Genomic DNA, 24000 nt, shown 5'->3' on the forward strand with positions numbered 1-24000 from the left:
ATGAATTATTTGGGGGCACACTGTTCTTATCATCATACTTATTATTCGTTAGGCTGACCAGACCTACTTAATATTCTTTGGTCTCGAGGGAAAGAATATTAAGAGAAGTGAAGAATATAGATTAGGTGCTTGGTGTTAAATTTGAATATCTTTTGTAGAAGAATTACAGTAATTAATGTTAACAGTGTTAATGAAGAATAAAATATAGTCAAATTGTCCAAGACCTTGAAAGGTAATATATAATTTTGAAGACGGACGTGAAATCAAGAAATGACAGGCTGTAATTTGACAGTTAACATGGAACAAAGCAGACTGTGAATGGATACACAGTAAAAAATAGTAAAGGTTGGAGCAGAGAGGAAAATATAATAATAATGACTGGCTCTGAGTGAAAAAATTATGAAGCTCAGAAGTCCTTATTGATGCCTTCTTCAAATTAACGAGGACTGTGGTAGGAAGGTTATTGAAATGATAGGCACTGTGAACGAAGTAACTGAGTAATTCAATAGAACTATCAGGCAATTGCAAAGGCAAGATATTTTTTGACATTGTTGGGTGTTAGTCAGATAGACTGACAAGATTAGATTTGGAATTGGTTAGACTTGCTGGCATTACAGTATATTTGGGAAAATGAGCTGTTAAAGGGAAATAGCAAGTGTCAGTTTATGTATAATAGCAAAAATGTCTTCATCATAACTTCAGTGGAAGGAATTACAACCTGGCTTATGGGAAGAATTACAACCTAGCCTATGGAAAGAATTATGAGCTAGCTTATGGAAAGAATTGCGAACTAGCTTATGGAAAGAATTACGGCCTAGCTTATGGGAAGAATTACAACCTGGCTTATGGGAAGAATTACAACCTAGCTTATGGGAAGAATTATAGCCTAGCTTATGGGAAGAATTACAGCCTAGCTTATGGAAAGAATTACGGCCTAGCTCATGGGAAGAATTACAACCTGGCTTATGGGAAGAATGACAGCCTAGCTTGGGCAGGTAACGTCATAATATTACTAACTAAAATAAGATTTTGAAATGACAATACCCATTGGGGGGAAGTGCCGTCAGTGCACCTCACGCGGTGGACTGTAGGCATTACTTGAGGTTCTTTGCAGCGTCCCTTCGGCCCCTAGTTGCAGCCCCTTCCATTCCTATTACTGAGCCCCCGTTCATATTCTCTTAATTCCATTTTACTTTCCACCCTCTCCTAATAATTGCAACTGCGAGGTTTTCCTCCTGTTACACCTTTCAAACCTGTTTACGCTTAGTTTCTCATTCAGTGCTGATTGACCTCATAGGTCCCAGCTTTTAGTATTTGGCCTAAATTTTATGTTCCAATTCCAGTTAAGATGATAGTGCTGTGTTCATTCATAACATCATACTTTCAGTCTTACTAGTTAGTTAGGGGTCCTAAACACAGTTTAGTTGATGCATAGCAACTATGGGAAAATGTTAATGGCAGAGCCGTCCCTCTGAAGGAAAACAAGTAAAAAATACGCCGAGTGGGCAATCGAGTTTTCCGTACAGCCGCTACAGCGTATAATAAAGGCCACCGAAAATAGATCTATCTTTCGGTGGTTTCCGTATAATGGTGTATGAGCCGCGGCCCATGAAACTTTTAACCACGACCCGATGGTGGCCTGGCCTATATCGTTGCCAGATGCACGATTATGGCTAATTTTAACCTTCAATAAAATAAAAACTACTGAGCTAGAGGGCTGCAATTTGGTATGTTTGATGATTGGAGGGTGGATGATCATCAAAACAATTTGCAGCCCTCTAGCCTCAGTAGTGTTTAAGATCTGAGGGCGGACAGAAAGTGTGGACGGACAGACAAAGCCGGCACAATAGTTTTATTTTCAGACTAGAAAAATGCAGAGACACGTATATTCAGAATTGTATTACTCGGATATTCTGTGTACAAGTAAAATATGTTCTCAGCACGAAAAACAACACGCAATATGGCATTTATTACCTGCCTACTAAACCATACGCGGGCATAAATAAGAATCCATTTGAGGTAGGCAGTGCCTTTTTTTTTAGGCCTAAGCGGCTGGATATCAATATCGTAGGCCTGCGTACAACATAAATAATATAGGGAGAAATTGTTTAAATAAGATGCTTAGGTATTCGTCCTGCGTACGTAATGTACTGGCAACATATTTCTTGACGTGTTATGGTGAGGGAAAGGGACTCTGGCTACAAGGTAGACTTTATTGACGGAAAGAGTCGACTTTATTGATATAAAGAGTATATATATATATATATTTATATATATATATATATATATATATATATATATATATATATATATATATATATATATATATATATATATATATATATATATATATATATATATATATATATATATATATATATATATATATATATATATATATATATATATATAAATATATATATATATATATATATATATATATATATATATATATATATATATATATATATATATATATATATATGTATATATATATATATATATATATATATATATATATATATATATATATATATATATATATATATATATATATATTATATACTGTCTGTGTGTGCGTACAACACGGTAATTAAAATTCTCAGTCACATCCTTGTGTTTCGATGTGTCCCATTTCCATATCACATTCATGCATTTCCCATCCAATTCTCTCGGCGATGTTTTCTTAAAAATTTGTCCATCTCCAATTCCCTTTTCGCAAGCAGCGTCGACTGTCTCCACAGACCGAAAACACAGATGTAATTCACTGATAAAACTTTATATACACGTTCTCGTTCTCATTCACTCGGCGTTTGTTCGTGGGTCCTTTTTCATGTTATTTTTCTTTTATTTCTTTCCTGCGTGAGTCAGGCTTGTGGTAAGGAGATTATTTCATTTTATTATTTGGGTGGGTTTATCATTATTTTTTGTCGAGTTTTTCCCAGGGATTGCTTTATTGCTCTCTCTCTCTCTCTCTCTCTCTCTCTCTCTCTCTCTCTCTCTCTCTCTCTCTCTCTCTCTCTCCATTATCACGACACTAACGAAAACGTCTCTCTCTCTCTCTCTCTCTCTCTCTCTCTCTCTCTCTCTCTCTCTCTCTCTCTCTCTTGTGTTTGCTTTCTTAATCTTTACATTTTGCTGATTGCCTTCCAAATTCTCCTTATCTTTCCACCGTGTTGTTATTAATTCATTTCTCATACGTTATCGTATCTTTTTTTCTCGTATTTCTCCTTTTAGCTGTACTACTAACGTTTTTTCTTCATTTATTCACGACTAGTTATTTTTGTTGATCTGTTGTTCATCAGCTTTGTTTTAATTTCTTCCAAAAATATTGTTCTGTTTTATTCGTTCATATATTTCAGTCCAAAAATAATCTGTTTTATTCGATCCTATGTTTCAAATTCAACTTCAAGGTCTATTTCTATTGCTATATATATATATATATATATATATATATATATATATATATATATATATATATATATATATATATATATATATATATATATATATATATATATATTATATATTGTCAGTACATATATATTATATATTGTGATCGAGTACCTTGTTATTACACAGATAATAAGACCAAAAAGTTACCTCACTTCGACCAGATACTTGAAACCTCATAACAAAAATATTAAGACCGAATACTCTAAAGGTACAGTGATCCCATAAAACTTACTTATCACTTGAGAAAATCAATCTAACTTTATTAAGTTATGGATGAGGTAACAACTAATAGGCTATAAACAGACTAGTGGAAAAGGGCATCACTTCAACAAACACTATAACGGTTTCCCTGGTTCTATTTCACCTAGATAAGTCTCAGGTGAACTAACAGATATATCAGTTACCTTGTACACATTCATTAATTTCTCTAATCACTGATGGTCAAAATGAAACATTGTGCTTTTAAAACTTTAAACAGACAAATTTATTTCTAAGTTCAAAAATTATATGCAGAGTTCACAATCTCAAAAAGATTTACTGTTATCTGACAACAGTGTAAGATTTAAGTATTTCTTAATCAAGATCAATTCACAAAACTTTAATTTATCCAGAAAGCAATTTGGTTAAGTAAAATTCAAACCATTAACTCTCACTGAAGTTTTAGATATACACTTGATTAACTAAACTCAACACAAGTGTTCACCAAAATATTACAGACTGCATTCCATGTAAGTATTCTCTGAAATCTAAATAATAAGTATGCACTGACAAAATGCTAAGTAATCACCAACACAAAACTTTGGAAAACACTAATTATAAAATTAGAGTAATATGATAACACAGACATATAAGAATGAAATATGCAAAAAATGGAAATATACCAACAGCAATTTCACTAAGACAAAAATATGTTTAATGATTATATCAATCTTTCAAAAGATTACCTTCACTTTTATAAAAAAAAAAAAAAGCTAAACTCACGTCTTTCTAAGACTTTCTCAAAGACAACACTACCAAGTCACAATTATTTGCACTTAGTAAAGTACAGTTAGCAGCAAGATATATTAGAACTCACTATAAGAGATATTATCCACCTCTTATCAAAATAATAATTCTCTTTTACCTAGAACATCACTTTAACTCTTAACATAATATAAAACCAGTAAATATCATGTTACCTTTTACAAGTGGTACACCATTATACACTTTCCACGATGCTTGTAAAATACCAATATCATTCTTACAAAATGTATACACTTTGTGGGTGAATTTGACAAAACTTATGCTTTTGAGGAAGGAGGTTAACCAATTTTATATTTATACCCTTTTGAACAGAGAGAGAGAGAGAGAGAGAGAGAGAGAGAGAGAGAGAGAGAGAGAGAGAGAGAGAGAACCTTATGCCAGCAATCCCTTTTGCCTAACTAACTGTTTTTCATTCAGTACTCCTCTTTTATCTTCAAGCCCTCCCAGAATACTCAAAGAATACACATAGGGAATACACAGAACACCTTATTCCTCTTCTACAGAATACACAAAGAATACACACAGAGAATTCCAAGGCTCAGAAGAAAATATGCCAGAGCTCTTATCTGTATGATAGACATCATCCGCTCACTCAAACCACCTGAGCAAATAGGAAAAAGTATTTTGGACCAAATCCTGGGTCGGCTGTTAACGTGTCAACTTCACTCTCTCAATTACTCATCCTTTCTACTTAGATTATGGAAACATAATAAGCATAGGAAAAGACAATAATTTCAGAATAGGCACACAGAACAAATGTGTAACAAGCATTTGGCCGATAACTGTCAACTCATCAAAGATAAGCAAAGTGGCCTCTCCGAACACGACTTCCTCCAAACACTTATGTCAATACAGGATGCGGCTAAGTGAGAAGAATCTTAACCTTTCTCTCTACTCTGCACTAACACTCGGCATTCATTTTAATATACTGCACAATATATTAAACAAATAAAAAAAACATATCAAAACATATTTCAGAATCACATGATACACAATTTACCTGTAAGAAAAAGACATTTTAATATCATATTATCATGTCTCAACAAATGACGAATCTGCAAGCAAAACATCAAAATTTTCACAGAGACGCATATCGTATTTGTAGAATGGTTTTATATATTATAACACATTATAATAATATATATGTATATATATAATCACACACAAACATATATATTATACAAACACACACACACACAATATATAAATACAATATATAAATATATATATATATATATATATATATATATATATATATATATATATATATATATATATATATATATATATATATATATATATATATATATATATATATATATATATATATATACATATATATTATTCTATATATATATTATGTGTGTGTGTGTGTGTGTGTGCGCGTTACATTACGTCCACCAGTCAATCTACATCTGGAGTCATTTGTACTGTGTCCCCCTCAAGGGAATGGTGTACAAATATTGTGATTTTTAGGGCCGTTACACGAACTTACCTTTTAGACTTGAATTTGTTAGACACAAGATTTTTTTTTTCTTTCAGTTCCTCCTCTTTATCCATTTCCTTGTTTATCCATTTGTTCCCCACGTTCACAAACTATTTTTTTGCACTCCTGGTCTGTTAAATCTACATGAAAAGGAAATAATATATATAAATATATACATACATATATATATATATATATATATATATATATATATATATATATATATATATATATATATATATATATATATATATAGATTAAATAAACATAGAATATCCGTCCCAAGTAAGTCTGACCATCTATAGTGGAAATGTTGCCATTCAATAACAGAATTCTCTAGAGAGAGAGAGAGATGAAAGGATTTTTATCAGATATGTAAAAAATGAAACCGTTTTAGTAAAGGTATTGTACGCTCCGGAAATGACAGAAGCGCTGGGCATCGTTGCATGATTCTTAATTAAAATATTTCGTGTTTTTTTTTCCATTGTTGAGCTGACCTCACGTGTATGAGCATTCATTTCTCCCGCTTCCGGCTTTGTTATTCTTAGTATGGCGTTTCTCTCTGTTCTGTCACGTTGGGAAGTGGGCCGGGGTATATGTAGTTCATCACTCAAGTTATTCCAAGAGCAAGAGACATTGCTGGTATAAGGCCAACTTTGATTAAAAGCCGTAACAATTTCGTGGCGTCAAGTAAAGTCTAACTGAATAGGAATTTACCTCTGTATATAAGTTCTTGGGTCTGACCTTCCATCTTCTCTAACAATTGTTTCGTAGGGCTACTGCGAGGTTTTCTCCCTGTTGCACCTTCCAAACCTTTTTACTGCCAAGTTTCCCTTTCAACGCCGAATGACCTTATAGGTCCCAGCGCTTAGCCTTTGGCCTAAATTCCAATTCCAATTATTTATACGAACTTTTTTTATCCGAGAATCTTGGAATTTCATGAAAAGGTGATTTTGTCACTGGAATACGCTGACTATTTTCTCGGTACTTTTCCGTGATCTATGTAGCTTAAACCCACCAGGGAAATTCGGATTCTCATCTTTTTCGTTCGTTATTAAATTCCTTAAAGAAGGAAACGGGAGAGCTTCAGCTGAGCACCTAGGCAGATGTCTTCGTCTAGAATTTAGATGTGGCCCTCGCTGTCATCTGGACAAGTTTTCTTTGCACGTCTTTGAATTTGATTATTTTAAATTACTCAAAATGGAAATGTGTAGTCTTTGCTCAGGAACTCATGATGAATGAATATATATGTAGATGGACTGGTGGACGTAATGTAAACCACACACACACATATACTGTATATATATATGTATGTGTGAGTGTATTATATTTATATATATTATATATATATATATATATATATATATATATATATATATATATATATATATATATATATATATATATATATATTGTGTGTGTGTGTGTAAATATATATATATATATATATATATATATATATATATATATATATATATATATATATATATATATATATATGTGTATATATATATACATAAATACATATATACATAAATACATATATACATCTAATAAAAGGAGTCCATAAAAACGCCAAAAGGTAGAAAGTTAATGCTATATATTTCGGAGAATAATTCTCCCTCGACAGTTGTTCTCCAAACTATATAGCTTTTGACGTTTTTATGGGCACCTTTTATTAGATAACACAAACACACGCATATATATATACATATATATATTATTTTTTACGACTAATTTTATTTGTGCAAACGACTACGTATTCCTTCAAAGAAGTGGGTGAATATTGCTGTTATTTTATTTTCTGTTATTAGTAAATCCTCACATTGAACTTCCCCTCCCGCAAATCCTGTCCAGTTTCCAGGAAGTCTTGTCTACCTGGCCGCCCCCCCTCCCTCCCGCCCTTATTTAGATGTTCCTCTGATAATTTCTTCGTCCTTTTTTTTTTCTTTTTCAGTATAACGGAGTTTTATTAATGTTTTTGGGAGTGTCGTCGTGGTACCTTTCCTAGACGAACTTATAGTCGTGGGAAATAATATACTAAATGACCCTTAATATTTACCAGTTTCTCGTTTTAGAACGATTATAATGGTTTTATATTAGTCTCAGCAGAGTTTAACAAAAGCTAATAATTTTTGTTTGAGTGGTCACTGTTATTTCTCCCCACTTGTCAGTTTTCATGAAATTCATTCACCTTCACGTCTTTTCATTGTTTTTTTCTATTATCTTCACGCTTGGAAGCAAATTTGCGCGCAGTTTTCCTCCATAACACGACAGATTTCCGGCTTAAATTTTCTTGCCATTTAACTTAACAACCTTTCCTCTCTGTGCATGTATATGTCCAGATAAGTCTATCAGTATTTTTCCCGTTCACATATGCTAGATTCTTTACATTTACTATTCTCTAGAACTTTATCTAGAACTTTATCTCCCCAGTTACTTGCTTTAGCCTTTAGTTCATTGCCAGAGTTGGAATGTATCAAATATTAAGTTATTTTGTCATATTTCAAAGAAAAGTTTCACCATGTTTAAAAATCCTTGCTCGGTGCTTTTAGCTAACAGCTGCTTCCCGTTGAAAGCATGCTTATATTGCGTTAGTACACACACAACAAAGCACACCGGATTTGCCTGTGACCCGATGAAAAATCTCTCTCTCTCTCTCTCTCTCTCTCTCTCTCTCTCTCTCTCTCTCTCTCTCTCTCTCTCTCTCTCTCTCTTGCCAGTTTCGGGTATTTGTCTCATATAGAGACGTTGAGTATACGTTTTGCAAGTATTGTATAAATTGTATTGAAGTATTTCTTTATGATGTGTATTTAGACGCTTACGCCCCACCGATATATATATATATATATATATATATATATATATATATATATATATATATATATAATGATTATAATCACTTTTGTATGATTCATTTATCATATATATATGAAGGTGAAAATAAGACTTTTGTACCTTCATTATTTTTCACCTGTGGTAATGTGTGATGAAAAATAAGACCTATACCTATATATATATTTTATCACCTATATATATATATATATATATATATATATATATATATATATATGTGTGTGTGTGTGTGTGTGTGTGTGTGTGTGTGTGTGTGTACGTATAGATAGGTAGATAGACAGATAGATAGATAGATAGATACACACACGCATGCATATACACGTGTGTATGTGTCCATGTGGATATATATATATATATATATATATATATATATATATATATATATATATATATATATATATATATATATATATATATGTGTGTGTGTGTGTGTGTGTGTGTGTGTGTGTGTGTGTGTGTGTGTGTGTGTGTGTGTGTGTGTATGTGGATAAGGGCGTTGAGTTATTCTTCAGTTTTAAAGAAATGTTAAATGACATTAACTGTAACAGAAAGGCATGTATTGACTGTCTTCAAAAGTATCTGTAAATCAAGCAGTGTGTTTGTAGATATTGCCGAAGAAATCGGATAATAATAATAATAATAATAATAATAATAATAATAATAATAATAATAATAATAATAATAATAATAAATACACTTACCCTAAGCTCTTTGAACAAGGCAAATTTTGATTAGACGAGCTACAAATCTTTAAGCCACTATAGCAACAAGCAACGTAATTTCCGGAATTATATTTTACAGAGAGAGAGAGAGATTGACCTCCCGGACACGTGATTTCCATTCCCGATAATGTGACATATGCACACGTGCTTTTAGCTCACTCGTCTCTTGGTCAGGTGTAAAATGTATACAGTATAGGTGATTACCTTCTGTCAGGAAGTGTCTCAAAATGTCAGGAGGTTAATCGGGACATGAGTTAATATATCAAAAGGTTATTGGGGACTTAAGTTAAAATGTCAAGAGGTTAATCGGGCTTCTACTTAAAATATCAGGAGGTTAATCGGGACTTGAGTTAAAATATCAGGAGGTTAAGTTAAAATATCAAGAGGTTAATCGGGACTTGAGTTAAAATATCAAGAGGTTAAGTTAAAATATCAAGAGTGTAATCGGGAGTTGTTAAAATATCAGGAGGTTAAGTTAAAATATCAAGAGGTTAATCGGGACTAGAGTTAAAATATCAAGAGGTTAATCGGGACTTGAGTTAAAATATCAAGAGGTTAATCGGGACTCGAGTTAAAATATCAAGAGGCTAATCGGGACTCGAGTTAAAATGTCAAGAGGTTAATTGGGACTCGAGTTAAAATATTAAGAGGTTAATCGGGACTCGAGTTAAAATATCAAGAGGTTAATTGGGACTCGAGTTAAAATATCAAGAGGTTAATCGGGACTCGAGTTAAAATGTCAAGAGGTTAATCAGGACTCGAGTTAAAATGTCAAGAGGTTAATCAGGACTCGAGTTAAAATGTCAAGAGGTTAATCGGGACTCGAGTTAAAATGTCAAGAGGTTAATCGGGACTCGAGTTAAAATATCAAGAGGTAATCGGGACTCGAGTTAAAATATCAAGAGGTTCGGGACTCGAGTTAAAACAGCAAGAGGTTCATCGGGACTCGAGCTAAAATGTCAAGAGGTTAATCGGGACTCGAGTTAAAATGTCAAGAGGTTAATTGGGACTCGAGTTAAAATGTCAAGAGGTTAATCGGGACTCGAGTTAAAATATCAAGAGATTAATTGGGACTCGAGTTAAAATGTCAAGAGGTTAATCGGGACTCGAGTTAAAATATCAAGAGGTTAATCGGGACTTGAGTTAAAATGTCAAGAGGTTAATCGGGACTCGAGTTAAAATATCAGGAGGTTAATCGGGACTTCAGTTAAAATATCAAGAGGTTAATCGGGACTTGGGTTAAAATGCCATTTGAGTATCAGTGAATATAAAAAAAGAATTGCGCCCATTTTTTTTATAGCAATGTTACCTTTTGTTTGTTTTTGAAGGTGATGTGAAAAGGGGGTGATTTTAAATCATTAGGCCTTGTTTTTTTTCTTGCTAGGGTCCCCAGTGCTGAACCTCTGCACAACATAAATAAATGATAAATAAATAAATAAATAAATAAATAAATAGATAGGTAGACAGACAGACAGACAGATAGATAGATAGATAAATAGATAGGTAAATAACTAAATAATAGACAAGTAAATAAATAAGAAATTAATAAATAGTCACACAAGTACATATATAATTAAAAAATAGATGAATAAATAGATAAATAGGTAAATATATATACTGTACTGTATATACAATATATACTGTATATATATATATTATAAATATAAATATTTATTACACACACACACACACACATATATATATATATATATATATATATATATATATATATATATATATATATATATATATATATATATATATATAGTGTGTGTGTGTGTGTGTGTGTAAGTATGTATGTATATATCAGTATATACTGTATATATATATATATTATAAATTAAATATATACATATATATATATATATATATATATATATATATATATATATATATATATATATATATATATATAGGGAAATCAATAAATAAAGAGATAACTAGATGAGTAAATAAATAGGTAAAAAAATAAATATTAAATAAATAATATCTGACGTACTTAATCCTTCACCTGCCAACACTTTCTTTCCAGCTTACCGGTATTCGCACAAACATATCTAGTGCGCTCTACCCAACAGACATACAAACGTAATGCAGGTCGTCAGTTCTTAAAAAATAAAAAAATACTGACGAAGGTTGTAAAATATTTGGAACGGCCTAGCAGAAAAAAAAAAAAGTTATTCGAATCCTGGCGGTTCCGGGGTTGACGGGGAGATTGGTTTATCTCATATAAATCGGATTTCGTTTTTAATCCTTTTGGGTGAAGCGATTGATGATAAAAAAAAAATAAATAAAATGGTTTCCCTCAGTCTACACGGCCAGTCACGTTCTAAATAATTAATATGCTACACACGTAATCCGCCCTTCCTTATTTTTTTTTAATTTTTATTAAGAACTACTTTTTCATGAATTTGAAATCCAGTACTTTTATTGTATTTTGAGAAAGGGATTCTTTTTCTGGTTTTGAAATCGTTTTTTTTTTTTATTTGGCTTAAGAAGAAGTACTTCTGATTTTAGAATCCCTTACATTTTTTATGGAGAAATGCTTTTTTTCTGAATTTGGAATCCGGTATTTTTTTTTTATTCTGCGTAAGATGTACTTGTTCTGATTTTGAAATTGCGTTCCTTTTTATTTTGATTAAAATAAGTACTTATTCTGATTTTAGAATAACTTACACTTTTTTTCATTTTGATTAAGATACACTTTTTTCTGATTTTGGAACCCCGTACTTTTTTTTTTATTTTGTTTTGAGTAAGAGATACTTTTTCTGAATGTGGAATCCTGTATATTCTTATTTTAGAATAACTTACATTTTTGTTATTTTGATTAAGATACACTTTTTTCTGATTTTGGAATCTCGTACTTTTCTTTATTTTTTAAGTAAGAGATACTTTTTCTGATTTTGGAATCCGAGTAAGGTTTTCGTATTGATGAATAGCATTCAGAATTTTGTTTCCTAGAATGCCTTCTACTTTTCTTTCAAAAATACAAGGGTGCTTTTTGGTAATTGGCAAAATTGAATAGGAATTCAAGACCACCTGACCCGACTGGTTTTGACTCTCACATTGGTCTTTACTTTACTGTAACGACTTGAAGGGTTAAATTGACCTTAAATAGAATATATACTCTATTGGTGAACACTGAAAAACTCTATACAATGAATTATACATCAGGTGAACATTTTCCCAGCAGTGAAGTTGCTTATCCATTGAAACGTGTGTACAGTTAATGGTAATTGTGTACAAATGCCCTTGTAGTCGCAATATCGAGGGATATAGAGTGGAATATTCCAAGAAATCCAATAACGTTTAAATTCCAGAAGAATGTTTACCAGACATTTCTCTCTCCTATTCGTTGCAGCGTGTCGTGGCTTTTGGAGTTGGCCGTGCAAATTGCATCCGGAATGGCATTTTTGGAGAGCTGTAGCGTCACACACACGGATCTGGCTGCAAGGTGAGTTTCTGACAAAAGGCTTTTTTTTTGGCGGGGGGGGGGGTGTCCGGTGGCGTAATGTAATGCATTCCCAGGCATCAGGTATCCTTGACGTTTTGTGATTTTAGACGTGGTGTTTATTTTTATACTCCTGAATGGCAGACCGGTGGGAGTATTGGGTCATTATTATGCTAAGGTAAGTGGCTTTGAATTGGGGAAAACGTGACGTCACTCAGGTAAGTTTGAAGGACCTATTGCCAGCATTCAGCATACCATATTAGCTGCAACCCCTTTCATTCCTTTTTTTCTTGCTCTACCTCCCTTCGTATTCTCTTTCTTCCATATTTGCATCCTTTCCTAACAATTGTTTAAAGGTGCAACTGCGAGGTTTTCCTCCTGTTATACTTTTAAAAGCTTTTTACTGTCAGTTTCCCTTTCAGCTCTTGAATTGTCTCATAGATCCCAGTGCTTGACTTTTTACGTAAATTTTATTTTCCATTCCATTAGAAAGCTTGTATAGGTAACATTTTAAATTGACCTTCACGGATGCATTTTAATGTTAATTTAACAGACAGTTGAGAGAAGAAAGAAATGAAACAAACTCGAATTCAATCTGTTTTCCCACTAGGGCTAAAAGCTTCACACAAAGCATTTGATATAAGCCAGCATATCAAGACAGATATAAAATCTTGTTTCGCGAAGTCTAATTCAGAAATTGACATCCTCAAGTATTATTTCTGTAGTTAATTTTTGTGTATCCCAAGACTGTTTGCCTAGAGCACACGAATCTCCGAACATTCTTACATATAAGATTTATTATATGTTTTAATGCAATTAAAATCAACCTTATCTAAAAACCATGTGATGAAAACTAACCCTGATTATCGTACGTACAAATGATGAACAGAACCACTTAATATCCATTTCATGTACAGATAAAATACCAATACATCTGGACATTGTAAATACAGAGTTCACCTGGCCTTCAGAACAATATCAGCCAAACTGCAAATAGGTAAACGGAGTGCTTAAAATCGTTTAAATTCGAACTGTTGTTAGAAAAGGCGATTTCATTCAAGACATTCGGAATGATTTGAGAGGAGGGGAAAAGAACAGAAAAATTCGCAAACCGGAAACACCGGGCGGAAAAATTGGGGAAAGACAAAGGCAAGAGTAATTGATTCGCAGCGAAGGGAAAAGGGAGGGTGAAAGGAAGAGGCAAGTGAGGGGAGAGAGAGAGAGAGAGAGAGAGAGAGAGAGAGAGAGAGAGAGAGAGAGAGAGAGAGAGAGATTAGTAAATGAAAATAAGGTTTGGAAAGTAAAGGGAAATGGGGAGAGAGAGAGAGAGAGAGAGAGAGAGAGAGAGAGAGAGAGAGAGAGAGAGAGCGAGCGAGAGAGAGAGAGAGAGAGAGAGAGAGAGAGAGAGAGAGAGAGAGAGAGAGAGAGAGCAATAATTGAAAATGCTGTTCGAAAAGCAAGCGTTGCGTTTTTAAGATAAAGGTGAACCAAATAAATGAATAATTGTTTGATATAGCTCCCTGAATATGACATTATTATTATTATTATTATTATTATTATTATTATTATTATTATTATTATTATTATTATTGTTATTATTCAGAAGATAAACCCCTTTGCATATGGAACTAGCCTATAGGAGCCATTGGCTTGAAATTCAAACTTCCAAAGAATATGGTGTCCGTTTGAGAGAATTTAAAGATGACAGGAAATACAGAAAGGGAGATCATTTATTAGAAAAGAGAAAAAAAGAAAAATAAATGAATATATAATATAAATAAATTAGTGAAATACAGGGTGAATTGCCCTAGATAGCTATTGGTAAGTAAAGTTAACGATAAAAGAAATGATTTGATTCATCAGATAACCCCGGGAAATACGTACATATTTTTAATATATATGAAAGTTCAAACCTCAGTTCTTTAGTTTTCGAGTTAATCTGTTCTTAATGCGATATTCTTGGAAGTTATCATCCATACCTGGGATTAAATATGTTTCAATACCTGAAAAAATACTCTTCCGCTACGCCTTTCATTTTATTTATATGCACATTTACTTCTTTATTGTGTTTGTTTTATTAGATTTTAAATATTTTCCCAGGGATTTTATAGTCTGAACAGAAATACTTTTTATAGTCTCTGATGTTGATGGCAAAAAATTTCACATAAGATATCGGCTTTGAAAGTGTTATAAGTTCAATATTTGTTTAATGTAGGGTGGTAGAGGCCACATGCCACTTCAGTGAGGTCTTGAAGTCAGTTTAGTAGTGTCTTTTTATTGGAATCGGATTATTTTCTTTTACTGGATTTTTTTTTCACTGAAATCTGTCTCATAATTTTTTTTAAGTTAAATTCAATAATTTTTTTTTACTGAAATCTGTCTACTTTGTAACTGAAATCTCAGATTTTTTGTACTGAAATACGTCTCTGATTTTTATTTTACTGAAATCTGTCTGATCATTTTTTTACTGAAATCTGTCTGAGGTTTTTTACTAAAATCTGTCTGATTATTTTTTTACTGAAATCTGTGTCATTATTAGTATTTTTTTTACGGAAATCTGTATTATTCTTTGTATGGTCCGATGTTCTTACCAGAAAATGCATATGGCATCACGAAGTTTTGACAGACTTGCTCTCAATATTTGGAGGCTTTTATCATAGGGATAGTGTTCATCTTCCATATTTTTTCTGTTTAAATTATCCGCCTTAGGTTTGCCAACAAAATATAATAATAATAAACCATAGAAAATATTAATAAAGCTTTTTCTTGAAGACATTATAAAGAAAATAAATACTGTATATGACTTTTCAGTGGCTGGGGTCTCCAGGTGCCAACTCAGCTCGTATACAGTATATGGTTGCCATGGGAGACTTAATGATAATCTGATATTTTTATTTAAGATTCGAAGGAATGACCCAATTTGTACCTCGAATATTTGGGTCCGTTCTGTAAATACGGTCTGATATTACGTTTAGCTTCAGAATAAGACCTGATGATTATGACTTGAGTGTCATCACGAATTTTTAATGTACGGAACGTTTGTCAGTTCTAAATGAAGTCGATTAATTTTTTCTTTTAATTAACTAGTGAAATTTTAATATAATTTCAGTTGCCGGTAACGGGTAAAATGGAGTTTACTTACACCTGCCCTGTTGAAAATAATTCTGGTAGAATTTTTTTCACTTTACATTCTGTCATTTTTAAAATTGAAATTAACTAATTCTCCTCCATAGGTAGAATATACAGAGGCGTGGAATTATACAATTCAGGTGTCATATTTTCCTTCTGCTTTATTCACACCTGCGTTATTGAAAATAATCCGAATATAATTTATTTTTTTCGTTTACTTTCTTTAGACTTTTAAAATTAAAAATAACAAAATCTCCTCCTTAGGTACATTATATGGAAGCTTGGGATTATACAGTCACGTGTCTATGTTCTTTTATTATAAAAATAAAAGGATAGAGTCTGCACACAAATAAATTAATGGAAGCCTTTCGAATGCGTCCGGTAATGGAAGAAAAATAGTCTGGAGGGGCCAGCACTATATTTTGGCCGCGGAATTTTTTACGCCTAGCGGGGTAGGAGTTTGAAGGGGGAGTGGGTAATACAAAAATTCCTCTAATTAGACAAGGTGAAAAAAGATCCACTTTGACCTAGGAACTCTTGAAAGCCAGAGGGGTCATTTTCTTTCCCGCTTGCACGTACTCGCGTGCGCACGTGCAAACAAACACACACACACACACACACACATGAGGTTATTAGAGGTTGATCCCCGCCTCCGCCTCTCTCTCTCTCTCTCTCTCTCTCTCTCTCTCTCTCTCTCTCTCTCTCTCTCTCTGTCTCAAGTCCCCTCTCTCTCTCTCTCTCTCTCTCTCTCTCTCTCTCTCTCTCTCTCCTGTCTCTCTCTCTCTCCCGTCTCTCTCTCTCTCTCTCTCTCTCTCTCTCTCTCTCTCTCTCTCTCTCTCTCTCTCTCTCTCTCTCAACCGTCCCATTTCTCTCTATCTCTCTCAAGGTCTCTCTCCTCTCTCTCTCTCTCTCTCTCTCTCTCTGAACCGTCCCATTTCTCTCTCTATCTCTCTCAAGCGTCCCTCTCTCTCTCTCTCTCTCTCTCTCTCTCTCTCATCTCTCTCTCTATCTCTCTCTCAAGTCCCTCTCTCTCTCTCTCTCTCTCTCTCTCTCTCAAGCGTCCCGTGTCTCCCTCTCTCTCTCAAACGTCCCATGTCTCTCTCTCTCTCTCTCTCTCTCTCTCTCTCTCTCTCTCTCTCTCTCTCTCTCTCTCTCTCTCAACCGTCCCATTTCTCTCTCTATCTCTCTCAAGCGTCCCGTCTCTCTCTCTCTCTCTCTCTCTCTCTCTCTCTCTCTCTCTCTCTCTCTCTCTCTCTCTCTCTTTCTCAAGCGTCCCGTGTCTCCTCTCTCTCTCAAACGTCCCTCTCTCTCTCTCTCTCTCTCTCTCTCTCTCTCTCTCTCTCTCTCTCTCTCTCTCTCTCTCTCTCTCAAGCGTCCCGTTTTCTCTCTCTCTCTCTCTCTCTCTCTCTCTCTCTCTCTCTCTCTCTCTCTCTCTCTCTCTCAAGCGTCTCTCCTCTCTCTTTCTCTCTCAAGCGTCCCGTTTCTCTCTCTCTCTCTCTCTCTCTCTCTCTCTCTCTCTCTCTCTCTCTCTCAACCCTCTCCTCTCTCTTTCTCTCAAATCCCTTTCTCTCTCTTCTCTCTCTCTCTCTCTCTCTCTCTCTCTCTCTCTCTCTCTCTCTCTCTCTCTCTCTCTCTCTCTCTCTCTCTCTCTCTCTCTCTCTCTCTCCACACAAACACCCCACGTCAGGGCATTAGAGCTTTGGCCGTATATAGACTTTTTTTTGTTCTAAAATAATCTTACGTTATAAAGAGAAACTAATCTTGGAAGTAATGCATTGCTAATGATAAAAAGGAGAATCCATTATGTATTGGTCATTTGGTAAAGGGGAAGCTGTTTTAAAATAATGCAATCATAAAGGAGTGGGAAACCTAGAAAATAAGGAGGCAGCAAATGAAGAGCATGAAACATATATATATATATATATATATATATATATATATATATATATATATATATATATATATATATATATATATATATACAGTATATGTATATATATATATATATATATATATATATATATATATATATATATATATATATATATATATATATATATATATATATATACAGTATATGTATATATATATATATATATATATATATATATATATATATATATATATATATATATATATACAGTATATATATATATATATATATATTTATAGTAATGTATATATATATATATATATATATAAATTATATAAACATGTATATAAATAACAAGTAAATGGATTACAGTTATTGGCGACTTTAGTATAGCTTCTTAATTTTGAAATGTATTCATCCGTTTTCCATAATCATCAAACTAAGTATATGGAATTATTGTATGCACAACGTGCATAAAAGCTTTTCATTATTATCTGGAAGCCCCTCAGATGAGGTGAAATCATAAAAGCTATGTACGTTTTTAGTTAAACGCAAGAAGACTACATTTTCCCATAGTTCACATCCATTTTGTTTGCAAAAACAACTGAGAGGGACATTTTATCATTTGGTCCAAAGTAATGGAGTCCTAATAATTCAGACATCTTTTAGGCTGTCATCGTCACGCTTTCCATCTAAATACTGCCTTAAAATGGAAAACTGCAGTATCTGCAGAAATTTCGAAATTGAGATATGCGGGGGTCCCATTTGCAGTATCTGCAAAATCAGTAGTAAGGCAACTGAGTATCTACCATTTTTCTCAGTTTTGTAGTTTTGCAGATACTGCAGTCTTCCATTTTAGGGCAGAATAAACCTATTAATTGTTGGCGATAAATTTTCTAAGTGGCTAGGCATTTAATTCAGTATGCATTATATGAAAGCACTGTGGCATAGATTCGTAGGAAAATGTATGCTTGGCAGAAGTTACTTTTAAGAAATTTAGGTGCGGTCTGCCCACTGTGAAATAAGGACGCTGTGTTGCCTTTTGATTTCTTTATATATATATATATATATATATATATATATATATATATATATATATATATATATATATATATATATATATATATATATATGTATGTATGTATGTATGTATGTATGTATACACACGACACTTGTTAATTAACCTTGGATCAATATTGGTTATTATAAAGCATGTACAACAAATAAAAGAGATTGTTTTGCTAAAACATTTGATATGTTAGCACTGTATGTCAGAGCAGAAAAGTTCTCTTCTAAATGATTACAAAGCGTGTAAAACAAATATAAAACAAATAAAGACATTACATTGCAAAAATAATCGATGTATTAGCATTTTATGTCAAGGCATAAAAAAACACTTCTAATTTGCATTACCGTTTCTGCTGCCACGGGAATATATTCAAGACGAGTAGTAATGACTATTATTGATGCAGAATTGCTTCTTTGTTGTTTCAGTTGAAGGAACTAATGTCTAATTCCGTTAAACTGCCATTGTTAGAATTCTGATTGACATGTCTGTGCATCATCAATCTGCTTGTCAGATTGCAACATGTAGTTGTTGAAGTTAAAGGAGCTATAATTAATAATAAATCTAAGAGAGAGAGAGAGAGAGAGAGAGAGAGAGAGAGAGAGAGAGAGAGAGAGAGAGAGAGAGAGAGAGAGAGAGTATACATGAATATACATATACATATGTATATATATATATATATAACATATATAACATTATAATATATATATATATATATGTTATATATTATATATAATATATATATATATATATATATATATATATATATATATATATATATATATATATATATATATGTATATATACTGTATATGTATATATATATAGGTAGGTAGATGGGTAGGTCGATGCGTGCATTCCTATTGGTGAATAAAAATGTATGTTGATAATATTAGGGAAAAGAGCTGGTCCATTTTGTGACATGCGTAATCAAAGAATTGTATTTTTCTTTTTATTTTGGCATTATATTTAATCTGTTTAGCATTTGTTCGTCTTTATTGCTGAGCAGATATTCTGTCGAATTTTAAAGGAAACGAATGGAACAAGATTCAGAAAGTGATTACTTCATATTTTCACTACGTTACTTTCTAGTAAAGAAAAGTCTTAAAACTTTCACTGATCAGGTAATACTCCCTTTTACGCACAAATCATCATCTCCGCGTGATTAATTTCCGAGTAAAAATCTTGGGAGACGCTGCATTTTTTTTTTTTTTTTTTTTGCGTGCCATAGTAAAGGAATTATCATGCTCGGTAAACGACAATATCTTCCAATGTTCAAAGCTGTTCTCTTTAATGCGGCGCTAATGACCAGATTCCTTCACCTCTGTCTCTGGTATTTAAAATTTTTTTTCATTTTTCTTTTTTTCTATGCGTCATTTTGGCTGGATAATTTTGAATAATTCCTCATTAGAATCAGTCTTTGAATTATTATTATTATTATTATTATTATTATTTATTATTATTATTATTATTATTATTCTTGAAACTTCAGAAGTTCAAACGAAGATGCAATGTACTCTACTGCCTTGGTAAAGTTCTTGTATATTAGTGATTTACTTTTTCTGTTTATCAGTTGATTTGTTAATTTATCCTTTCTTTTTTAATAAGTGATCTCCTCTTTCTGTATTTCCCATTACCTTCTGTTACTGTGTTCTAACGAACACCATATTCTTTGGGAGCTTGAATTTCAAATCAGTGACCCCTGTGGGCTTGTTCCATATGAATAGGGTTCATCTTCCGAATAATAATAATAATAATAATAATAATAATAATAATAATAATAATAATAATAATAATAATAGTAAATGGTAATAGTAATTATAATTATAAATACAATAATGAACAACTTATGTCAGTATCATCTATGCAAACTATCCTTTTCAGAATAATACCCGTATGGGGGCAGCGCCGTCAGTGTACCTCACCGGGTGCACTGTAAGCATTACTTAAAATTCTTTGCAGTGTCCCTTCGACCCCTAGCTGGAACATTTTTCATTCCTTTTACTGTACCTCCGTTCTTATTCTTCTTCTTCCATCTAACTTTCCACCCTCTCTTATCAATTGTTTCAACATTATTTCCAGCGCTGAATGACCTCATAGGTCCCAGCGCTTGGCCCTTGGCGTAAATTTCATATTCCAATTCCTTTTAGAATAATTGTTACAATAATTATCATCTATGCAGACCATCCCCTGCAGCATAATTATTACGATTATCATCCATGCGAACTACCCATTCAGAATAACAAGTGAATCATTTTAGCGATTTCATAACGCAGCCTTCCTTGCGCCCTCTCTCTCTCTCTCTCTCTCTCTCTCTCTCTCTCTCTCTCTCTCTCTCTCTCTCTTCTCTCCTTCCTCAGTAATCGTTTCCTCCCGAGGTTATGAAATCCTGTTTTGAAATTCTCTCTCTCTCTCTCTCTCTCTCTCTCTCTCTCTCTCTCTCTCTCTCTCTCTCTCTCTCTCTCCTCAGTAATCGTTTCACATGTCTTAGGTTTTGAAAAGGTTTTGAAATTCTCTCTCTCTCTCTCTCTCTCTCTCTCTCTCTCTCTCTCTCTCTCTCTCTCTCTCTCTCTCTCTCTCTCTCCTTGCCAACTCCTCGTCAGCTATTTTTTATGAATAATCACCTATTTTCTCCCCTTGTTTATTCATACAACTGGTGACGATTAATACCGACCGTTATCATTTCTGTGTTGGCGTCCCAGCGTTCAATGGCGAATCAATATCGTCTCTCTTTACATTAATTTGAAATCCATTTCCATTCAACGACTTGAAGGTTTTCCAGGGATGGGAGGAAGGGAAGGGAAGGAGACTCAGATTTGTGTGCTGTGAAATTTTCACCCTTTTGGGCGAAGCTGTTAGTGTATTATTTTATAAATGTGTAGGTAAGTGGGTAAGGATGATATGTGGTGCTGGATATGATTGCATTGCAGGTATGTTGGGCTTGTGAATTATGTGTGTGATTGTATATGTATGTATATATGTATATATAAGATATAATATATATATATAAATATATATATATATATATATATATATATATATATATATATATATATATATATATACTGCATATATATATTATTGCATATTATACAACAATTATTTTTCAATTGAGACTAATTTAGCTACAAAAATATTTATTTTTCAGTAATGCTGGACTTGCGCTTAAAAGCATTTATATAACATGGACAGCTGAAGATTTTTCCTGGTAAAGCAAACATGAAAGGTCTTTCACATTATGTGACCTCAACCTTTAGATTCCCTTTGCCACATTTGTTGTACATTTTCGACATTTTGAAATAACGCTGCTTTTGTGAAGTTTGATTTTATTTACATCCACGATATTGAGGTCCTTAATTGTTTATCTAAAGCGAAATGCTGCAGTCATACCGAGTTATATTCGAATGGAGAATATAAGGGTTTCATTAAATAAGCGCGTCAGCTCTCTCTCTCACTCTCTCTTTGTGTGCGCGCGTGTCTGTCTGTGTCGTGGTGCCTCGCTCTTTGCGATATCCAGTCTCTCTCTCTCTCTCTCTCTCTCTCTCTCTGTGTGTGTCGATGTAGTGTACCCTGTTTCTTGGCGATGTCCAGTTCGCTCGTTTAGCTCCAATTAAAAAACATACCTTATATTGCCCAAAATGTATCCTGAATTAGGGTAATTCAGAATAGTCTGCCACAATACAGTGTTATCGGCATTAAATACAGTAACAACCTCAAGAAAAAACAAGGTTTTATTTCAAGTTTGTATCCGGAGGTATTTCCCCCAAAAAACAAAAGCCTTAGATTTTCCCTTCTCAGGGAAATAAAAATCTTCGATTGTAAAAGTATTTCAGAAACGGTCGAAATCCGAAAAGCTGGGCCGATCGTGGCACAGATATAGTTCGCTATCCTGAATTCGAAAGGACAAGCGAAAGCGGACGAAATAAAGGAAAAATTTTGGAAAGCTTTAGAAAGTCACTGTCAGAGTTAATTAAATTTCTCAAATTTACACAGCGACTGCGTTTCTAACCTTGCCAAAAACTATGGGTAAGGTTTTATTATTTTCGTCGAAACTCCCTCATCCTCCCCTCCCTCTCTCTCTCAGTAATCGTTTCCCTACAGGGTTTTGAGATTCTCTCTCTCTCTCTCTCTCTCTCTCTCTCTCTCTCTCAGTAATCGTTTCCCTTTAGGGTTTTGAGAAACGATCATTTCTCTCTTTCTTTCTCAAATCGGTCAAACTCACACGGAAAGTGGTTTCCAAAGGCTGTCAAACGTATTGGCCTAGAGGAATGACTGTAGTGGTTTTTATTGTATTGTTATTTGCTCAAATTTTTCGGGATCAAACTGAATTTTTGTCCTCACTATATGATAAATAAAGGGTGAACATATAGTAATATAGTATGCATTGATTCATATTATATATATATATAATATATATATATATATATATATATATATATATATATATATATATATATATATATATATATATATATATATATATATATATATATATATATGATTCTTGAGCATAGAACTCTGTAGGTTTTTCTACCTTTTTCTCTCCCAACTGGTGTGGCTAGCATTGTCTACGGGACATTTATAGATTCTTCGGGAGTATGACAGCACCTTATGCCACGGTTTGTTAATAATTACGCATTCTGCCATTTATTTTACCTGGTATTATAAATATTGTAGGTATAACGCAACTTCTTTTGTATAGCAGTGCTATAGAATCAAATCACCGGCTTGACATTTATTTTCGTTGTGGAAAAACTTTCTTTTTCTCCTCGCAGCATATTTTGATAAGCAAGTTAGTTCTCCTTGATATCGGTAAATCAACAAATGTTCTGTTTATTTCCCCGGAACTCTTTGCGTAAATAAACCTCGCTCCTTATCGGAATGTATAGGAAACATTTTCCATGACTGTAGAAGGAAAAAGTTTTGATTCAAAATACA

General features: G+C 33.2%; 1 protein-coding gene across 1 annotated transcript in view; it reads left to right on the forward strand.

Annotated features, from left to right (window-relative positions):
- The window catches only part of LOC136839215 (discoidin domain-containing receptor tyrosine kinase B-like), a 336084-nt gene that overhangs the window by 281812 nt on the left and 30272 nt on the right, over positions 1–24000 (forward strand). Inside the window, 1 exon segment of the mRNA XM_067104952.1 lies at positions 12905–12997. Within this exon segment, the coding sequence (XP_066961053.1) occupies positions 12905–12997 (93 nt within the window).

Source organism: Macrobrachium rosenbergii, chromosome 6 (assembly GCF_040412425.1).
Source record: "Macrobrachium rosenbergii isolate ZJJX-2024 chromosome 6, ASM4041242v1, whole genome shotgun sequence".
NCBI classification, from domain to species: domain Eukaryota; kingdom Metazoa; phylum Arthropoda; class Malacostraca; order Decapoda; family Palaemonidae; genus Macrobrachium; species Macrobrachium rosenbergii.